At 49.6% G+C, this 18,327-nt stretch overlaps 1 protein-coding gene across 1 annotated transcript in view; it reads left to right on the plus strand.

Moving 5' to 3' along the window:
- Window positions 1–10,711: 10,711 nt before the first annotated feature.
- SLC39A4 (solute carrier family 39 member 4) overlaps window positions 10,712–18,327 on the plus strand; it is a 70,204-nt gene continuing 62,588 nt past the window's right edge. The window contains exon 1 of the mRNA XM_081874211.1: window positions 10,712–10,771. Within this exon, the coding sequence (XP_081730337.1) occupies window positions 10,727–10,771 (45 nt within the window). The 5' untranslated portion in view covers window positions 10,712–10,726. The remainder of the gene's footprint in view (window positions 10,772–18,327) is intronic.

The raw sequence follows: 18,327 nt of genomic DNA on the forward strand, positions 1-18,327 counted from the left end.
TTCTCTTCCTCCCAATTAATTGGAGGGCCAAAAATCCCTTTGTGCACTTACCCTTGGTTGGTTCCCTGTTTCCCCCGGTCCGTCGCCGCCAGTGAGCAGGGTATCAGACAGACGAGTCTTCTGCGTTCCCCCTGGAAAAAAATTACCAGTGCGCGCTTTGGGTAAGCAGTTGTCCTCTCTCTTGTACCCTGCCCAGTAGGGCGAAGGGGCTGCGTTCCAGCAGACCACTTATCCGAGTCACAGGGCACCATAAAATGTAGCACCCTGCTTGTGGTTAACGCTTAGCTGGAATGAAATATTCAACGCAGCAATAGAGAAATTAAAATAGTAATTTATTTGTCAGACAAATAAATAAGAGGCTCAGTGGTACGTGGTTACCAAGCTCTGGCCTGGCCTCCTGCCATTCTGGCCAGCACTTATATTCCCTTAATCCAGCCCCCTTTGCTCCTCCTGTGGCTGCCTCTGTCCAATCAGCCTGGTTGAAATTCCTATTGGCTGTTTGCTAGAGCCAATCACAAAAGATACACCCACAAAAGATACACCCACTTCCTTGCCCTTATATGGGAGACAAAGAGCTATATATAAATGACATATAAGTAATAATATATCTTACATGGAATCTTAATTACCAGCTCACCTCTTGCCCTTCTTGCCCTATTGCCTTCTAAAACAAATGGTTTAATCTTACATTTTATGTTCAACAGATGTCAAGGATCTTGAGTTTCACATCAACATTGAAAGATTTCCTTCATTTAATGTTTCTAAACAAAATGCCTGACAACTATATATCAAGACTGCCCGGATGGCGTCTTCTGTCTGGCAAGGGGGGGGCTGGTGGCTGACTTAATTTCAGGATAAATACAACTCTTACAACCATATGAAATAAGAATCTAGCATTCCTTAAATCCTTTGCATAATTACATTTAAGCCAATATATTTAAGCTAATATATTTCATACATTTATCATAGGTAGCCTCTTAAAAGAATAAAGCTTCTCAAAGTGAAAAGGAAGGAACTCAATAAAACACAGCTTTTAAAAGAAGCCTCTTCAGTTTGCACCTCCCCCTTTCCCCCTCCTCTCCAGCCTCAAAATAAAATAGGAAGAAGCTGCTTCTTCTGCCAAGCCAGTTGCCTTTCCAACATTTAACACATTTTAACCTTTTTTAACTCTCTTAGTTTAAGAAACAGCTTTAGAAGAGACTTCCCCAAAAATGTTCTCTTTCCAGCTAAATGTTTCTCCTTCCATTTGCTCCTGGCCTTTCAACCTTAGAAAGAAGATCTGGCTCATTTTACTGGGAGGCACATTAGTATTATCTTTCCCCATTCCTAATGGTGTTTTCTCAGCCTTGGGGCAGCATATGTAATTCTCCCTTTTTATGACTTTGAGAATTGTTTTTCTACTATAAATCAATGGGGCCCTTCTTGTGTTAGGAGGAAAAACATCTTGCCAAGGTTCTTTTAGGCAGCTGGTCTTTTGCCTGGCATGAAACATTTGAAAATCCTTTTTTTAAGCTCATTTTTAAATACAAGCCTTGATTGAAATATATAGAAGCTTTGATAAACATGCAGGCTTATGATTAGATGCCTCAATAGAACTGAAATACAATTAAGCTGGAGGAGACTCTGGAGAGTCCCATGGACTGCAAGAAGATCAAACCTCTCCATTCTTAGGGAAATCAGCCCTGAGTGCTCCCTGGAAGGACAGATCCTGAGGCTGAGGCTCCAAGACTTTGGCCACCTCATGAGAAGAGAAGACTCCCTGGAAAAGACCCTGATGTTGGGAAAGATGGAGGGCACAAGGAGAAGGGGATGATGGAGGACGAGATGGTTGGATGGCGTTCTTGAAGCTCAACATCAAAAAAATGAAGGTCATGCCCACTGGGCCTATCACCTGCTGGCAAATAGAAGGGGAAGAAATGGAGGCAGTGAGAGATTTTACTTTCTTGGGCTCCATGATCACTGCAGATGGTGACAGCAGTCACAAAATTAAAAGACGCCTGATCCTTGGGAGAAAGGCGATGGCAAACCTAGACAGGATCATTAAAAGCAGAGACATCACCTTGCCAACAAAGGTCCATATAGTTAAAGCCATGGTTTTCCCAGTCATGATGTATGGAAGTGAGAGCTGGACCATCAAGAAGGCTGATCGCCGAAGAATGGATGCTTTTGAATTCTGGTGCTGGAGGAGACTCTGGAGAGTCCCATGGACTGCAAGAAGATCCAACCTCTCCATTCTGAAGGAAATCAGCCCTGAGTGCTCCCTGGAAGGACAGATCCTGAAGCTGAGGCTCCAAGACTTTGGCCACCTCATGAGAAGAGAAGACTCCCTGGAAAAGACCCTGATGTTGGGAAAGATGGAGGGCACAAGGAGAAGGGGATGACGGAGGACGAGATGGTTGGATGGCGTTCTTGAAGCTCAACATCAAAAAAATGAAGGTCATGGCCACTGGGCCCATCACCTCCTGGCAAATAGAAGGGGAAGAAATGGAGGCAGTGAGAGATTTTACTTTCTTGGGCTCCATGATCACTGCAGATGGTGACAGCAGTCACAAAATTAAAAGACGCCTGCTTCTTGGGAGAAAAGCAATGACAAACCTAGACAGCATCTTAAAAAGCAGAGACATCACCTTGCCAACAAAGGTCCGTCTAGTAAAAGCTCTGGTTTTCCCAGTAGTGATGTAGGGAAGTGAGAGGTGGACCATCAAGAAGGCTGATCGCCGAAGAATGGATGCTTTTGAATTCTGGTGCTGGAGGAGACTCTTGAGAGTCCCATGGACTGCAAGGTGATGTCTCTACTTTTTAAGATGTTGTCTAGATTTGCCATCGCCTTTCTCCCAAGGAGCAGGCATCTTTTAATTTTGTGACTGCTGTCACCATCTGCAGTGATCATGGAGCCCAAGAAAGTAAAATCTCTCACTGCCTCCATTTCTTCCCCTTCTATTTGCCAGGAGGTGATGGGACCAGGGGCTATGATCTTCGTTTTTTTGATGTTGAGCTTCAGACCATATTTTGTGCTTTCCTCTTTCACCCTCAATAAAAGGTTCTTTAATTCCTCCTCACTTTCTGCCATCAAGGTTGTGTCATCTACATATCTGAGGTTGTTGATATTTCTTCCAGCAATCTTAATTCCAGCTTCAGATTCATCCAGCCCAGCCTTTCGCATGATGAATTCTGCATATAAGTTGAATAAGCAGGGAGACAATATACAGCCTTGTCGTACTCCTTTCCCAATTTTGAACCAATCAGTTGTTCCATATCCAGTTCTAACTGTAGCTTCTTGTCCCACATAGAGATTTCTCAGAAGACAGATGAGGTGATCAGGCACTCCCATTTCTTTAAGAACTTGCCATAGTTTGCTGTGGTCAACACAGTCAAAGGCTTTTGCATAGTCAATGAAACAGAAGTAGATGTCTTTCTGGAACTCTCTAGCTTTCTCCATAATCCAGCGCATGTTTGCAATTTGGTCTCTGGTTCCTCTGCCCCTTCAAGATCCAGCTTGCACTTCTGGGAGTTCTCGGTCCACATACTGCTTAAGCCTGCCTTGTAGAATTTTAAGCATAACCTTGCTAGCGTGTGAAATGAGTGCAATTGTGCGGTAGTTGGAGCATTCTTTGGCACTGCCCTTCTTTGGGATTGGGATGTAGACTGATCTTCTCCAATCCTCTGGCCACTGCTGAGTTTTCCAAATTTGCTGGCATATTGAGTGTAGCACCTTAACAGCATCATCTTTTAAAATTTTAAATAGTTCAGCTGGAATATCATCACTTCCACTGGCCTTGTTATTAGCAATGCTTTCTAAGGCCCATTTGACTTCACGTTCCAGATGTCTGGCTCAAGGTCAGCAACCACACTACCTGGGTTATACGAGCCATCCATTTCTTTCTGGTATAGTTCCTGAAATATACTCAGAGTCGCAAAGTGATTTCATGCTCTTTATTCAGCTCATAGTGGTGAGGAGGAATGAATGAATGTCCCCTCAAAGTATCTGCTTTATATACATTATTTACACAATGGGCTGCACATGATTGGCTAATTCTGGAATTCTACTGTAAGCCAATCAGGTTGCGGATTCACTTATATCTGGAGCATGATTGGGTGGTTCCTGCCAACCAATCATATTGCTGCATTGTTCTAGGACCAATCAGACTGCTGCATTCTGAATCCTATTGTTCTAGGACCAATCAGACTGCTGCAATTTGGATCCTATTGTTCTAGGACCAATCAGACTGCTGCAGTTTGGATCCTATTCATCTCAGTACATAACACCCCTCCCCTCTAAGGTCCAGTCCTGCCCGGGAGGTCGCATTCATAGTCCTCGAGGTACGCCGGCGGCCTACGTGTGCGTTGTGGCCTGTGGTGTTCCCTGGTCCGGGGTTCAGGTTCTGGCTCGTGTTCCAAGGATGCTGGCTGTGATGGGCCTGTTTGGTCTGGCGCAACCAGCTCGCTCAGTCGTGGTTCTGGCTCTGGTGTCATTTCGGCCTCGCAGGTCCTCTCTGTATTTACTGATTCTGCCTCTCCTGCTGCCCCCTCCTGCTCTATGGGCCTCACTGCCCCGCTGTTCCCTTGGGACTCCTCTGACCTTTCCTCCTCCTGGTTTTCTCCCGGGAATCGTCGCCGTATCTGGTCGCAGTGGCGGTGCCAGCATTGCCCCCCATCCGTTAGCACCTCGTACGACACGGGGCCAGTGACCCTGGTGACTGTGGCAGGTACCCATGCTGGGCCTGCCCCAAAATTCTTTGCGTACACTGGGTCCTGGGCCTTGAAGGTTCGGGGGTTCCTGCCTTCCCCCACCACTACCTCATCCTGAGCTCTATTGGGTCCAATCTGATTGCAAGGCGCCGACCCATTAGTAGTTCAGCGGGGCTCCGGCCAGTCGTTGAGCTGGGGGTGCTGTGCTGTGCTAGAAGGAATGTGGCAAGGCGGTACTCCCAATCCCCTTGCGTCATGCGGCGAAGGGTGTCCTTGGTGGTCCACACCATGCGTTCTGCTTGGCCATTGGTGGCAGGGTGGAATGGCGCCGAACGGATGTGGCGGATGGCGTTCTGCGCTGTGAAGGTTTGGAATTCTCCTGACGTAAATGCAGTCCCATTGTCTGAGACAAGAGTGTCAGGGAGCCCATGGGTTGCAAAGAGCCTGCGTAGTACCTGGATGGCTGCGGATGTAGAAGTGGACGGTACCAGTGCAACTTCCAGCCATTTGGTGTAGGAGTCCACCACTATGAAGAATGTTTTCCCCTGAAAGGGGCCAGCGAAGTCCACATGCAGGCGTGACCATGGTGCTCGGGCGGACTCCCAGGACTGGACTGGGGCCCTTGGGGGATCTGGGCGGGATTCTTGGCAGGCCTGGCAGTGTTTGACCCAGGCCTCTATCTCTCCATCGATCCCTGGCCACCACACATAACTCCTGGCCAGGGCCTTCATTCTTACTACCCCTGGGTGTGTCTCGTGTAGGGCTGTGAGGACCCTTTTGCGGAGGGGCTGGGGAACAACAACCCTGCTTCCCCATAACAGGCACCCCTTGTGGGCCGACAGTTCATGTTTGTTGGTTTTGTAGCCAGCGAATTCTGGCCCAGGACTGCTGCTGGGCCATCCCCTCCACACCCAGTCCAGGACCCGGGAGATGACCCTATCTTTCTTGGAATGGTGTGCAACTTCTTGTGCCTGAATGGGGCGGTCAGGAAGCAGCTCCAGGCTCATAACCTCTTGTGCAGGTGCTGGGTCGGGGCCTGTTTCTGGTGGTGGTAGCCTGCTGAGGGCGTCCGCATGGCCCATCACCTTCCCCGGGCGGTGAATCAGTGCATACTGGTAGCTGGCAAGGAAAATTGACCACCTGAGGACATGAGGAGACAGCACTTGGGGGGTCTGCTTTTCGGGAGCAAACAAGCCAAGCAACGGCTTGTGGTCAGTCACCACGGTGAAGGGCCGCCCGTACAAGAAATCATGGAATTTTTTTACTCCCTTCACGATTGCGAGCCCCTCCTTGTCTATTTGCGAGTAGTTCCACTCGGTTGCGTTGAGTGTCTGGGAAAAGTATGCTACCGGTACCTCTCTCCCATCCGGGAGTTGGTGTCCCAGGACAGCGCCAATGCCATAGGGCAAGGTGTCGCATGCTAGCACCACCGGCAGCCTCTCGTCGAAGTGTGCCAAGACCGAGTTTGAGACAAGCAGGTCCTTGACTGCCTGGAATGCAGCCTCCTGGCGCTGGCCCCACACCCAAGGGGCCCGCTTGTCCAGGAGTCTGTGTAGGGGCTCCGCTACCGCCGCTTTGTGGGGAAGGAAGGAATGGTAAAAGTTCAATAGTCCCAAGAAGGCCTGAAGTTCAGTCTTGCTCTTGGGTGCTGGGGCATCACAAATGGCCCGTACCTTGTCCCCAGTTGGGTGGACCCCTTCTGCGTCCACCATAAATCCCAGAAAGTCCACCTGAGGCACTCCTAGTAGACATTTTTCCCGCTTCACCTTGAGACCCGCCATCTGGAAACGGTGCAGAATGGTGCGGAGGCGGTCCTCAAACTCCTCTGGTGTGGGCCCGGCAATCAACACATCATCGAAGAAGGGGGTGACGCCAGGAATCCCTTTAAGGAGCGAGTCCATTAGATTCTGGAATATGCCTGGTGCCACACTGACACCGAATTGCAGCCGCTTTACCCTGAACGCTCCTCTGTGCGTCACAATTGTCTGTGCCTCTGCTGTGGCCTCATCTACTGGAAGCTGTTGATATGCTTGGGCCAAGTCCAGCTTGCCAAAAATTTTCGACCCAGCCAGGGTGGCAAGGACATGGCTGACCACTGGCATTGGGTATGCATGGGCCGTGAGGGCCTTGTTTATGGTACATTTGTAGTCTGCGCAGATGCGGACCGAACCATTAGGCTTGACGGGTGTGACGATTGGGGTTTCCCAGGGGGCATTAGGCACCGGCTCCAGCACTCCTTGCTCCACGAGTTGGTCCAATTCCTCGTCTATACGGGGTTTCAGGGCGAACGGGACCCGGCGGGCCTTGAGCCTGACCGGTCGTACTGCGGGGTCAAGCTGTAGAGCAATGGGGGGGCCGTATACTGTCCCAATTTCCCATCGAAAACCTCTGGAAATTCCTTGCATATGGCATCCACGTCCACTTGTAAGGTAGTGTGGTTCACCCCGGTGATGGCTAGCCCCAGTGGTCCAAACCATGCCAATCCCAGTAAGCTAATGTAGGGGCCCTTGACCACAAGCAAATCCAGTTGCCGCGTCCGCCCTTGGTATTGCACCCTGAAGGTCCCCACCCCCATTGTGGGGACCTTACATTTCTGGAAGTCCCGGAGGGTGAATGGGGCCGGCCTGAGTTTGGGACCCCCAGTAGGACACAGTTTCCTTAAGGTCCTTGCCAAGATTATGGATAGATTTGAACCCGTGTCAAGCTCCATGCGGCATGGGGCCCCCTCTATCCGTACCTCTACATAAATTTTCTCTATGTTGGGGTAGGGCAACTGGTATACCTGGAAGTCCGTGAGCTCCGTCGAGTTGCCTTGGTGCGTTGGGCCCCGGGACCTGGGGCTCTTGGATTGGTCATCTGATGCCTGGCGTCGGGTGGGCCGAGCCCGACACACCCGGGCGATGTGTCCCAATTTTCTGCACTGCCTGCACTCTACGTTGCGGAAACGGCAGGTCCTCCTCTCGTGACTTTCTCCACAGCTTGCGCAGTTCCCTCCTTCTCGTTGAGGCAGCTGTGGTGTGTGGGCTGCTTGAGTGCGCTGCTGTACTCGGTGCACTTCCTCCCTGTCAGATCCTGAGTCGTCGGTGAGGTCTTCGTGGTGAACCCTCGGTTGGGATGGCAGGCTCGGCCGTGCCTCTTGTGTCGACCTCTTGGCAGCTTCCGTTGCCAGGGCCTCCTCCAGAGCGACCTGGAACGTTAGGTCCTTCTTAGCGTAGAGGCGTCGTTGCAGCTTCTCATCCTTCAGGCCACCGACGAGGCGGTCCCGAAGCATCTTCTCCAGCTCTGAGAAGTTGCAGAACCGGGCGGCTTGGCGGAGAGAGGTCACAAACCCAGTTATGGTTTCCCCAGGGGCTTGCCGCTTTGCGTAGAAGGCATTTCGACGAGCCACCACTGAGGGCTGTGGCGAAAAGTGCCCCTTAAGCTGTTCCATTATTGTTTTGTATGGAACAGTAGCGACGTCTTCAGGCGCAAGGAGAGCCCGGGCAATTTCAAATGTCTCCTCTCCGCAGACGCTGAAGAATATCGCCCTCTTCTTGGCGTCTTCTTCATCGGTGACCCCTTTGGCTTCTAGGAGGAAGGTAAAACGGGAGGCGTACGCTTCCCAGTCTCCCGTTGCTGGGTTGAACGGCGAGAAGCTGCTGTCGGTTGCCATTCTGAGTTCCTTGTGTCCCGGAGCTGAAGCCTGGATACACGGTGCGAGACAGCGGTGCGGCAGGTGGCGGTGCTGCGGTGCTGTGTGTGGCAGTCAGCTCAGCGGGATCCCATCCTCGTCACCAGTGAAATATACTCAGAGTCGCAAAGTGATTTCATGCTCTTTATTCAGCTCATAGTGGTGAGGAGGAATGAATGAATGTCCCCTCAAAGTATCTGCTTTATATACATTATTTACACAATGGGCTGCACATGATTGGCTAATTCTGGAATTCTACTGTAAGCCAATCAGGTTGTGGATTCACTTATATCTGGAGCATGATTGGGTGGTTCCTGCCAACCAATCATATTGCTGCATTGTTCTAGGACCAATCAGACTGCTGCATTCTGAATCCTATTGTTCTAGGACCAATCAGACTGCTGCAATTTGGATCCTATTGTTCTAGGACCAATCAGACTGCTGCAGTTTGGATCCTATTCATCTCAGTACATAACACCTCCTCTGTGTATTCTTGCCACCTCTTCTTGATGTCTGCTGCTTCTGTTAGGTCCTTTCCACTTTTGTCTTTTATTATGGAAATCTTCATACGAAATGTTCCTTTCATATCTCCAATTTTCTTGAACAGATCTCTGGTTTTTCCCATTCTATTGTTTTCCTCTATTTCTTTGCATTGCTCATTTAAGAAGGCCTTCTTGTCTCTCCTTGCTATTTTTTGGAAATCTGCATTCAATTTCCTGTATCTTTCACTATCTCCCTTGCATTTTGCTTGCCTTCTCTCCCCCGCTATTTGTAAGGCTTCGTTGGACAGCCACTTGTATAATGTTACGAGCCTCCATCCATAGTTCTTCAGGCACTCTGTCCACCAAATCTAAATCCTTAAACCTGTTCCTCACTTCCACTGTGTATTCATAAGGGATTTGACTTAGATTGTATCTTACCGGCCCAGTGGTTTTTTCTACTTTCTTCAATTTAAGCTTGAATTTTGCTATAAGAAGCTGATGATCTGAGCCACAGTCAGCTTCAGGTCTTGTTTTTGCTGACTGTATAGAGCTTTTCCATCTTTGGCTACAGAGAATATAATCAATCTGATTTCGATGCTGCCCATCTGGTGATGTCCATGTGTAGAGTCGTCTCTTGTGTTGTTGGAAAAGAGTGTTTGTGATGACCAGCTTGTTCTCTTGACAGAACTCTATTAGCCTTTGCCCTGCTTCATTTTGAACTCCAAGGCCAAACTTGCCAGTCGTTCCTTTTATCTCTTGACTCCCTACTTTGGCATTCCAATCCCCTATAATGAGAAGAACATCCTTCTTTGGTGTCATTTCTATAAGGTGTTGTAAGTCTTCATAGAATTGGTCAATTTCAGTTTCTTCAGCACCAGTGGTTGGTGCATTAACTTGGATTACTGTGATGTTAAAAGGTCTGCCTTGGATTCGTATCGAGATCATTCTGTCATTTTTGAGATTGCATCCCAGTACAGCTTTTGCCACTCTTTTGTTGACTATGAGGGCCACTCCATTTCTTTTATGGGATTCTTGCCCACAGTAGTAGATGTGATGGTCATCCGAGCTGAATTCGCCCATTCCCGTCCATTTTACAGCACTGGACTTTCCTTTCGCTTCCAGGCATATCCGCAACTGAGCATCCTTTCGGCTTTGGCCCAGCTGCTTCATCAGCTCTGAATCTACTTGTACTTGTCCTCTGCTCTTCCTCAGTAGCATGTTGGACGCCTTCCGACCTGAGGGGCTCATCTTCCAGCGTCATAACTTTTATATGCCTGTTGTCTTTGTCCATGGAGTTTTCTTGGCAGGGATACTGGAGTGGCTTGCTGGTTCCTGCTCCAGGCAGATCACATTTGGTCAAAACTCTCCACTATAACCTGTCCATCTTGGGTGGCCCTGCACGGCATAGCTCATAGCTTCTCTGAGTTATTCAAGCCCCTTCACCAGGGCAAGGCAATGATCCATGAAGGGGATATATATATATATATAAATATATAAAAATATATGCTATATGGTCATTTATGGACCTATTAGGTATCTCAAGCCATTTGCACATCACAAAATATGTATTTTATCAAAGTAATTGTGGAACTGAAATACAGTTAAGAAGAAGTATATTAATAGTGAATTGGGGGGGGGGGAAGAGAGTGGGGCCCTAAGCTATAGCTTGTTTAGCTTTTATGTAAATCCGCCACTGCTTGTGAACAGGATTAGGGGCTGGATGGGTTGTCTCTGGGTGCTGGCCGCTTAGCTCCATGTCTTCAATGGGATCTTATTCTCCCTTCACTGTTCAGCAGGAGTTAGTTGTAAGCCTGTAATAGCGTCAGCTGCACCAGGTCAATGGCTCTGACGTGAGGACTTTCTTTTTTCTCTTGCAGTTTATCACATGGTGGAAAATAGAAGCCAAGCTTCACATCAACAATGCCTGGCAGTAAGTATGGCAACCTGTTGGAAATGTAAGGCGTTTGCACTGAGAATTTGAGAATCGGTCCTTCGGAGGGAATCTCTTCTGAAAAAGAAAAGCAGAAACAAAATGTGGCAAGTGTGATGCATCTTTGAATGTGGAGCTCTGGCTTCAGGCGTTGTACCAGATATGCTCATTGTCATCCAGAAATGTATTAACTGCTTCAGTTTTAACTGCTGTTGTGAATACAGTACTAGTCAAACCGACCGAAGTGGTCACATCAGGTAGTGACACCACCAGATGGTGCAGGTGCTCTTTAGGACTTATATAGGTCCGGAGTTGCCTTGCACTTGGAAATCTCAGAAAGCAGAGCTGCTCTGGTCTCTCAAGAGCATGTTAAAAGAGCCATGGGCTCTACCCAGCATGCAGGCAGCACAATCATTTCCCACTTGGGCTGGAAGAATGGGTCCCTGATTGACTCCAGCTGCAGAAGCTGAGGCTGCTTGGGCTGGAGTATTGTTTGCAGGGGATAAGTAATACAAATTACTTATTTGTATCTTTATTTTAGAGCTTATGGTTTACTTTGCATGTGTACTTCTTGATGTTTTATTTATTGCCCATGACTGCTTTTGTCACGTTTAGAATTAGTAATTTTGTTCATTTTTCAAGACACCTTGAACATCGTTTGAACTATGGAAAGGCAGCATACAGATAATACAGGGGTCAGCAAACTTTTTCAGCAGGGGGCCAGTCCACTGTCCCTCAGACCTTGGGGGGGGTGATTATATTTTTTTCGAGGGGGGATGAATGAATTCCTATGCCCCACAAATAACCCAGAGATGCATTTTAAATAAAAGCACGCATTCTACATATGTAAAAACACGCTGATTTCTTAACCATCCGCAGGCCGGATTTAGAAAGCGATTGGGCCGGATCCAGCCCCCGGGCCTTAGTCTGCCTACCCATGGATAAAACGATGTATGGATGAATGTATATTACCTCTCGGTATTTTCTTCTCCATGCCCAACTCCCTCAAGTATTCTTCATAAGGCTTGGTTTCCGGACGCTTGAACATTTTGGTCACCCTCCTTTGCACAGGTTCCCTTGCACACCCTCCTTTGCACAACATCTTTCTTAAATTGTGGCACCCAGAACTGGACACAGTATTCCAGCTGTGGTCTGCCCAAGGCAAAATAAAGTAAAGGTAAAGGGACCCCTGACCATTAGGTCCAGTCGTGGCCGACTCTGGGGTTGCGGCGCTCATCTCACTTTATTGGCTGAGGGAGCCGGCGTACAGCTTCCGGGTCATGTGGCCAGCATGATGACTAAGCCGCTTCTGGCGAACCAGAGCAGCGCACGGAAACGCTGTTTACCTTCCCGCCGGAGCGGTACCTATTTATCTACTTGCACTTTGACGTGCTTTCGAACTGCTAGGTTGGCAGGAGTGCTAGGATGGCAGGATAGAGCAGTACAGTACAATTACTTCCTTTGATCTAGACACTAGACTTCTGTTGATGCAGCCTAGAATAGCATTAGCTACTTTTGCTGTTGCATCATACTCTTAACTGATGTTTAGCTTGTGGTCCACCAAGATGTCTAGATACTTTTCACATGTACTGCTGCCAAGTCAGGTGTGCATCTGCAGCACCACAAATCCAACTCAATGGTGTAACGTTGGAAAATCTAGGCAGTTATCTTTCCACGAGGGCCAACATTGATGCCAAAATCCAGCATCGCCTGAGCTCTGTGAGTGAGGCTTTCTCCCAATTGAAGTGCAGAGTGTTTGAGGACTAGGACATTCACAGGGAAACCAAAATGCTTGTTTACAAAGCTATTGTACTACCAACCTTACTGTATGCTTGTGAAACATGGACCACTTATAAACGACAGCTCCAACTCCTCGAAAGATTCCATCAACAGTGTCTCCAAAAATTTTTACACATCACTTGGGAAGACAGGCGAACTAATGCCAGTGTACTGGAAGAAGCAAAGATCACCAGTGTTGAAGCAATGCTTCTTCAACATCAACTTCGTTGGACTGGTCATGTTGGACTGGTCATGATTATTGTCTTCTAAAGCAACTACTTTATTCTGAACTTAAAAATGGAAAGTGCATTGCTGGTGGTCAACAAAAGAGGTTTAAAGACTGTCTCAAGGCAAATCTTTAAAAGTAGTATACACACTGACAACTGGGAAACACTGGCCTGTGAGCGCTCCAGTTGGAGAACAGCCTTTACCAAAGGTGTAATGGGCTTTGAAGACACTTGAACTCAGGACGCAAGGGAGAAACGTGTTGAGAGGAAGGCATGCTTGGCAAATCCACACCATGATCAACTCCCACTCAGAAACCAATTTCCCCACTGTGGAAGGAGGTGTAGATCCAGAATTGGCCTCCAGTCACTTACAGACTCAATGTTAAGACCGTGTTTATGGAAGACAATCTTACTCGGCTACGAGGGATCGCCAAAGAAGCACCTGGTTATTCCTGCGTAAGTGTAGAACCATGCATTTGCCCCTGTTGAAATTAATTAACCAGCAAACTATGCCAACCTTCCTTGTTGTGGCCTGGATGGCTGGGTGGGAGTTGACATTGACCTGCAGGCTTCTCTTGGCCTTTCACCAGTGGGCAGAAGTGGAATCCGCCAGCAGTAGCCAAGAAATCTCTGTGTGCCACCTCTGCCTTCTGCCCTGGCTATTGCACAGATGTGGCGCTCCTGAAAAGCCCTACTGGGCTTTGCAGATGGAGAAAGAGGGCAGTTAGGAATGCTCCCTGAAAGGATAGATGATTTTTAAAACTGGACTGCTGTGCATCTAATCTGCTCAGAGAGGCTGAACTTTGTGCACTAGGTACCCGCTGACCCTCAAACCGTGCCGTTTGTTTATTCCACGCTCCAGGTATCTTTGCACCCAGGTGACTGCCAACTGAACTCCACCAGCTGGTAAAGTCTGAGCCCCATGACTGCATTTACGAGGTGTGTTATCAAGGCTTCTTGCCGAAGTCTGGCGTCAACAGCTGATAATGGGGGGCAGGCAGCAAAGGGCTCCCACCTGCGGAAGGAGATAGGCAATAAGGTGCAGGAAGCACGCCAGGGCAAAGGAGAGCCTGCTGGATCAGGCCAGTGCCCTGTTCTCACAGTGGGCAACTGGAAACCCACAAGCAGGATTTGAACACAAGAGCCCTCTTCCCTCCTCCAGCTTCCAACAACTGATATTCAGAAGCCTTGCTACTTCCAACTTTGGAGACAGAGCAGAACCATCCTGTCTAGGAGCCATCAGTAGCCCTCTCCTCCTCCATGAATTATTACTATTATTATTATTTTACCAACAACCAAAACACAAACAGTGAAACCCTCCAGGCAGCTGATACATTGGGTATACATAATAATAACATATTCAAATCAACCATATGTACAATTCTATTTACATTAACACTCCTCCCTCCACAAGGTTTATTTAACTTTTAGCATTTTAATTGCCCCAAATTGTTCAAACCTGCTCAAATAATTCAATATCTTCTCAAACCAATCCTCCTTCTCACTGACCTTAAACCCTTTTGTTTTGTATATCTTAACATTGTCTTATAATATTTTTCAGTTTTTTCCTCCATTCCTAGCTATTCAGCATTTTCCCGATTACTCGCTATAACCTGTCTGGCTGCAATTACCATCAATTTTACCCATTTACATTCCTCTTTTGTTTCTAACTTGGTGCTACTCAGGCTAATAAGAACTATTAATTTAGATATTTCCACCTCCCTACCCACAATTCCTGATATTTCTCCTCCACGAATTTCTCTCATCCTCTTTTAAAGCCAACTAGCTTAGAGGCCATCCCTGCTTCCTGTGGCAGGGAGTTCCTCAGTTTAAACATGCGCTGCTGGGAGAAATGCTTCCTTTTATCTGTCCCGAAACTTCCCGCAAGTCACTGTCTCTAGGAATCCTGCATCTGCTTGCCAACACTGCCGAAGCTGTTGGCTTCATCTCACAGCGTAATCTGGAGACCGTGAGCACCAGTGGGGCAATGTTCTGGCTGCTTCTGACGGTGGCAGCAGCAGCAGCTTTGAGTTGTGTGTCTGTGCCAGGGCACATGTGCCCGTTGCCACCCGGGCCAGACCTAGCTGAGCCCAGGGAGGTAAAAACATGTCCTGGTGATGGATGGGCTGTGCAGTTTATCAGCTGGGCTGCCAGTATTAATGGATGCATGGAAAAGAAGATTGTGTGGAGAAGAATGAACAGTCAACAGGGGGCCATTCCTTCAGGCCACACCACAGCCGCACCTTATATTTAAGGCACATTGCTTCCCCCAAAGAAACCCAGCAGCTATAGTGTCAGGTATGCGTGCTGGGTAGGCCCTGTGACCAATAGGACTCTGCAGGACTGGGGCCTTCCTAAGTTTGTTCTAAAGAGGCAAGGTGCGGCCTCACAGGTGAGGCCAATTGGTAACTCACTGCACCTGGTGGCAAGAGCCGGGAAGGGATATTGTTATGTAGTGAAGTTTCACCCTGGGCCAGCAGGGGGATACTGTATATAGTTTTCACTCAGGTCTGTAGATAGTTTTCACTCAGGTCCACGTCAGTTATTTTAGGCGGGAACTCTGGGCTGTTGTTGCTACAATGTTGATAGCCGGCTGCCTATAAAAGCAGGCCGGCTGAGCTGTTTGCAGTCAATTCTATTCCAGCTTACGAAATAAAGAGCTACTTGGAGAAATCGCTGTGTCGTCTGCTATGTCAACCCACAACTTAACACTGGCGACGAAGGTGGGATAGATGGACATCAGAGCACAGCCAGATGCGGCCAGCCTCTGAACTGAGCTGAATCACAGAGCGAAATCACTGAGCGAAATCACTGGACAGAACCAATTCAGAGCTGACTGTTCTGGCTAGAGCACGGTGTTCCATCCATCGCCCTTCACGCCGGCATCGGAATCATGGCTTCACTTGTGCCTCTACCGCCGTTTGCGTCAGCCTCTGAATCATGGGACTCCTACCTCGCTCGGTTCGACTGCTACCTCCAAGCCAACGAGCTGACAGCAGTATCAAAGGATCGGAAGCGGGGCCTATTCCTCAGCCTCTGTGGGCCTGAGGTGTTTGAGACGGCCCGAGCATTGGTTGCGCCTGAAGCAGTCCAGGCAACACCATGGGACACGATCCAAGAGAAGCTCCGCAACCACTACGCACCAAAGCCGTCCAAGATTGCTGCCCGCCATGCGTTCTACCACTGGAACCAGGCAGAGGGGGAGTCAATCAACAAATACACCACCGCCCTGCGACAGGCTGCAATGCACTGTGAGTTCCGAGACTTAGACGATGCCCTGATGGATCAAATCGTCTGCGGGGTCCGGGACATCCATCTGCAACGGCGTCTCCTTGCCAAGCCAGACCTCACGCTGCAGAAAGCCACTGAGGAGGCTGTGGCCTCAGAAGCTGCTGAACGCTCCGCCCAGGAGATCCGCAAGTGCAGCAGCCCACGTCTTGCTAGGGAGCCAGTTCCGGTGCATCATGAAGAGGCCAGCAGTGATGAGGCATCCTCCAGTGAAGACGATGACGTGCACCAGACAAAGCGGGAGTGCAGGAAGTTTCAACAGAAGTCCAAGGGCCAACCGGAATGTGCTGGCTGCGGAGGCAACCATTCCCGTGCCAAGTGTCGATTCAGAGACGCCATCTGTAGGAAGTGTTCCAGAAGGGGCCACATTGCTAAGGTCTGCCGATCGGCTCCGTCTGACACCCCCCCTTCATCGACTCGCAAGTCCAAGTCTTCACTCCAGTCTGCCAAGGAAAGTTGTTTCGCTCTCACCAACTGCCGCTGCCCGTCTGGAACCACGATTGGCCAAACCGACTCGCCTACGCGACGCAAGCTGAACGTCACGGTGCTCATTGAAGGAGCTCCATGTGACATGGAGATCGACACCGGGTCTGCCCTGTCCATCGTGTCATGGAGCACCCTCAAAAGACTGGTACCCAGAGTGTCCAAAAGGCAACTCGACTCTCACCGCGTACACCTGAGAGACTACCAGGGAAACGACATTCCCGTGGTAGGCGTTGGCCGGTTCCGGATCACCTTCAAGGATTTTTCGGGCCTGCTCCGGTTGGTGGTGGTCGAAGGTCAGCGGCCAAGCCTCCTAGGGCTAGACTGGTTTGATGCCCTCGGCCTGGAAGTCACCGGCATCAACTGCATCTCTAACGCAGAGACTGAGGGTCTGGTCAAAGACTTTGCCGAGGTTTTTGACGGCACCTTGGGGCAATATACAGGTACGCCCATCTCCTTTAGCCTTGATCCACAAGTCGCCCCCATCAAGCTAAAGCCACGCTGGGTTCCCTTTGCTCTCAAGGCTAAGGTGGACGAACAACTGGACAAACTGATCGCCCAAGGAGTTTTGGAGCCGGTTGACCACGCCAAGTGGGAAACCCCCATCGTCACGCCTGTCAAGCCAGATGGGTCGGTGAGAATCTGCGCTGACTACAAGTGCACGATCAACAAGGCACTTCAGCAGCACGCTTATTCGGTTCCTGTTGTCCAACACCTGCTGCATTCCCTGGGTGAGGGTAAGGTCTTCGCTAAGCTGGACCTTGCCCAAGCCTATCAACAACTGCCAGTCGATGATGCCACTGCTGAAGCCCAGACGATCGTCACCCACCGGGGGGCATTCCGTTGCCGCCGGTTGCAGTTCGGGGTGAGTGTGGCTCCTGGCATCTTCCAAAGCCTTATGGAGCGTCTCCTGCAAGGGCTTCCGGGCGTGATACCATATTTTGATGACGTCTTGGTGTCTGCAGACTCACACCAGCAGCTGTTCGAGCGCCTCCGTGCCGTGCTGACCAGGTTCCAAGAGGCCGGGCTCAAGGTAAAGAGGGAGAAGTGCCAGATCGCCGTTCCACAGGTAGAGTTCCTGGGCTATCTTATCGATGCCTCCGGCCTTCACCCGACCACATCCAAGATCCACGCTATCCAGCAGGCCCCCACCCCAAAGAACAAGACGGAGTTGCAGGCGTTCCTGGGGCTGCTGAACTTTTATAACATGTTCCTGCCCCACAAAGCCACAGTGGCTGAGCCTCTTCACCGACTCCTTAGCACTAAGACGCCTTGGGCCTGGGGTCATCGGGAGACGGCGGCCTTCAACGCGGTCAAGGCTCTCCTTTCATCAGACAGTGTGCTGGTACAGTACAGTGAATCCAGGCCGCTGGTCCTTGCCTGCGACGCCTCACCTTTTGGCATCGGTGCTGTCCTTAGTCACCATTTTCCAGACGGAAGAGAAGCACCGCTCGCCTACTTTTCCAGGACGCTATCTCCGACGGAACGGAATTACAGCCAGCTCGACAAGGAGGCACTGGCACTTGTGGTTGGAGTGAAGAGGTTCCATGAATACCTCTATGGCAGGACTTTTGACCTCATCACTGACCACAAGCCACTCCTGGGCCTCCTCGCCGGTGATCGTCCAACTCCACCAGTCCTCTCGCCACGCATGCTGCGATGGACTGTTTTCCTGGCTGCCTACCACTACCGGCTCATCCATCGCCCGGGGAAATCGATGGGCCATGCCGACGCCCTCAGCCGTTGCCCTCTTCCAGCATTTGTGGAAGACCCGGCTCC

Source organism: Podarcis erhardii (assembly GCF_964252035.2).
Source record: "Podarcis erhardii genome assembly, chromosome: 8".
Classification (NCBI taxonomy): Eukaryota; Metazoa; Chordata; class Lepidosauria; order Squamata; family Lacertidae; genus Podarcis; species Podarcis erhardii.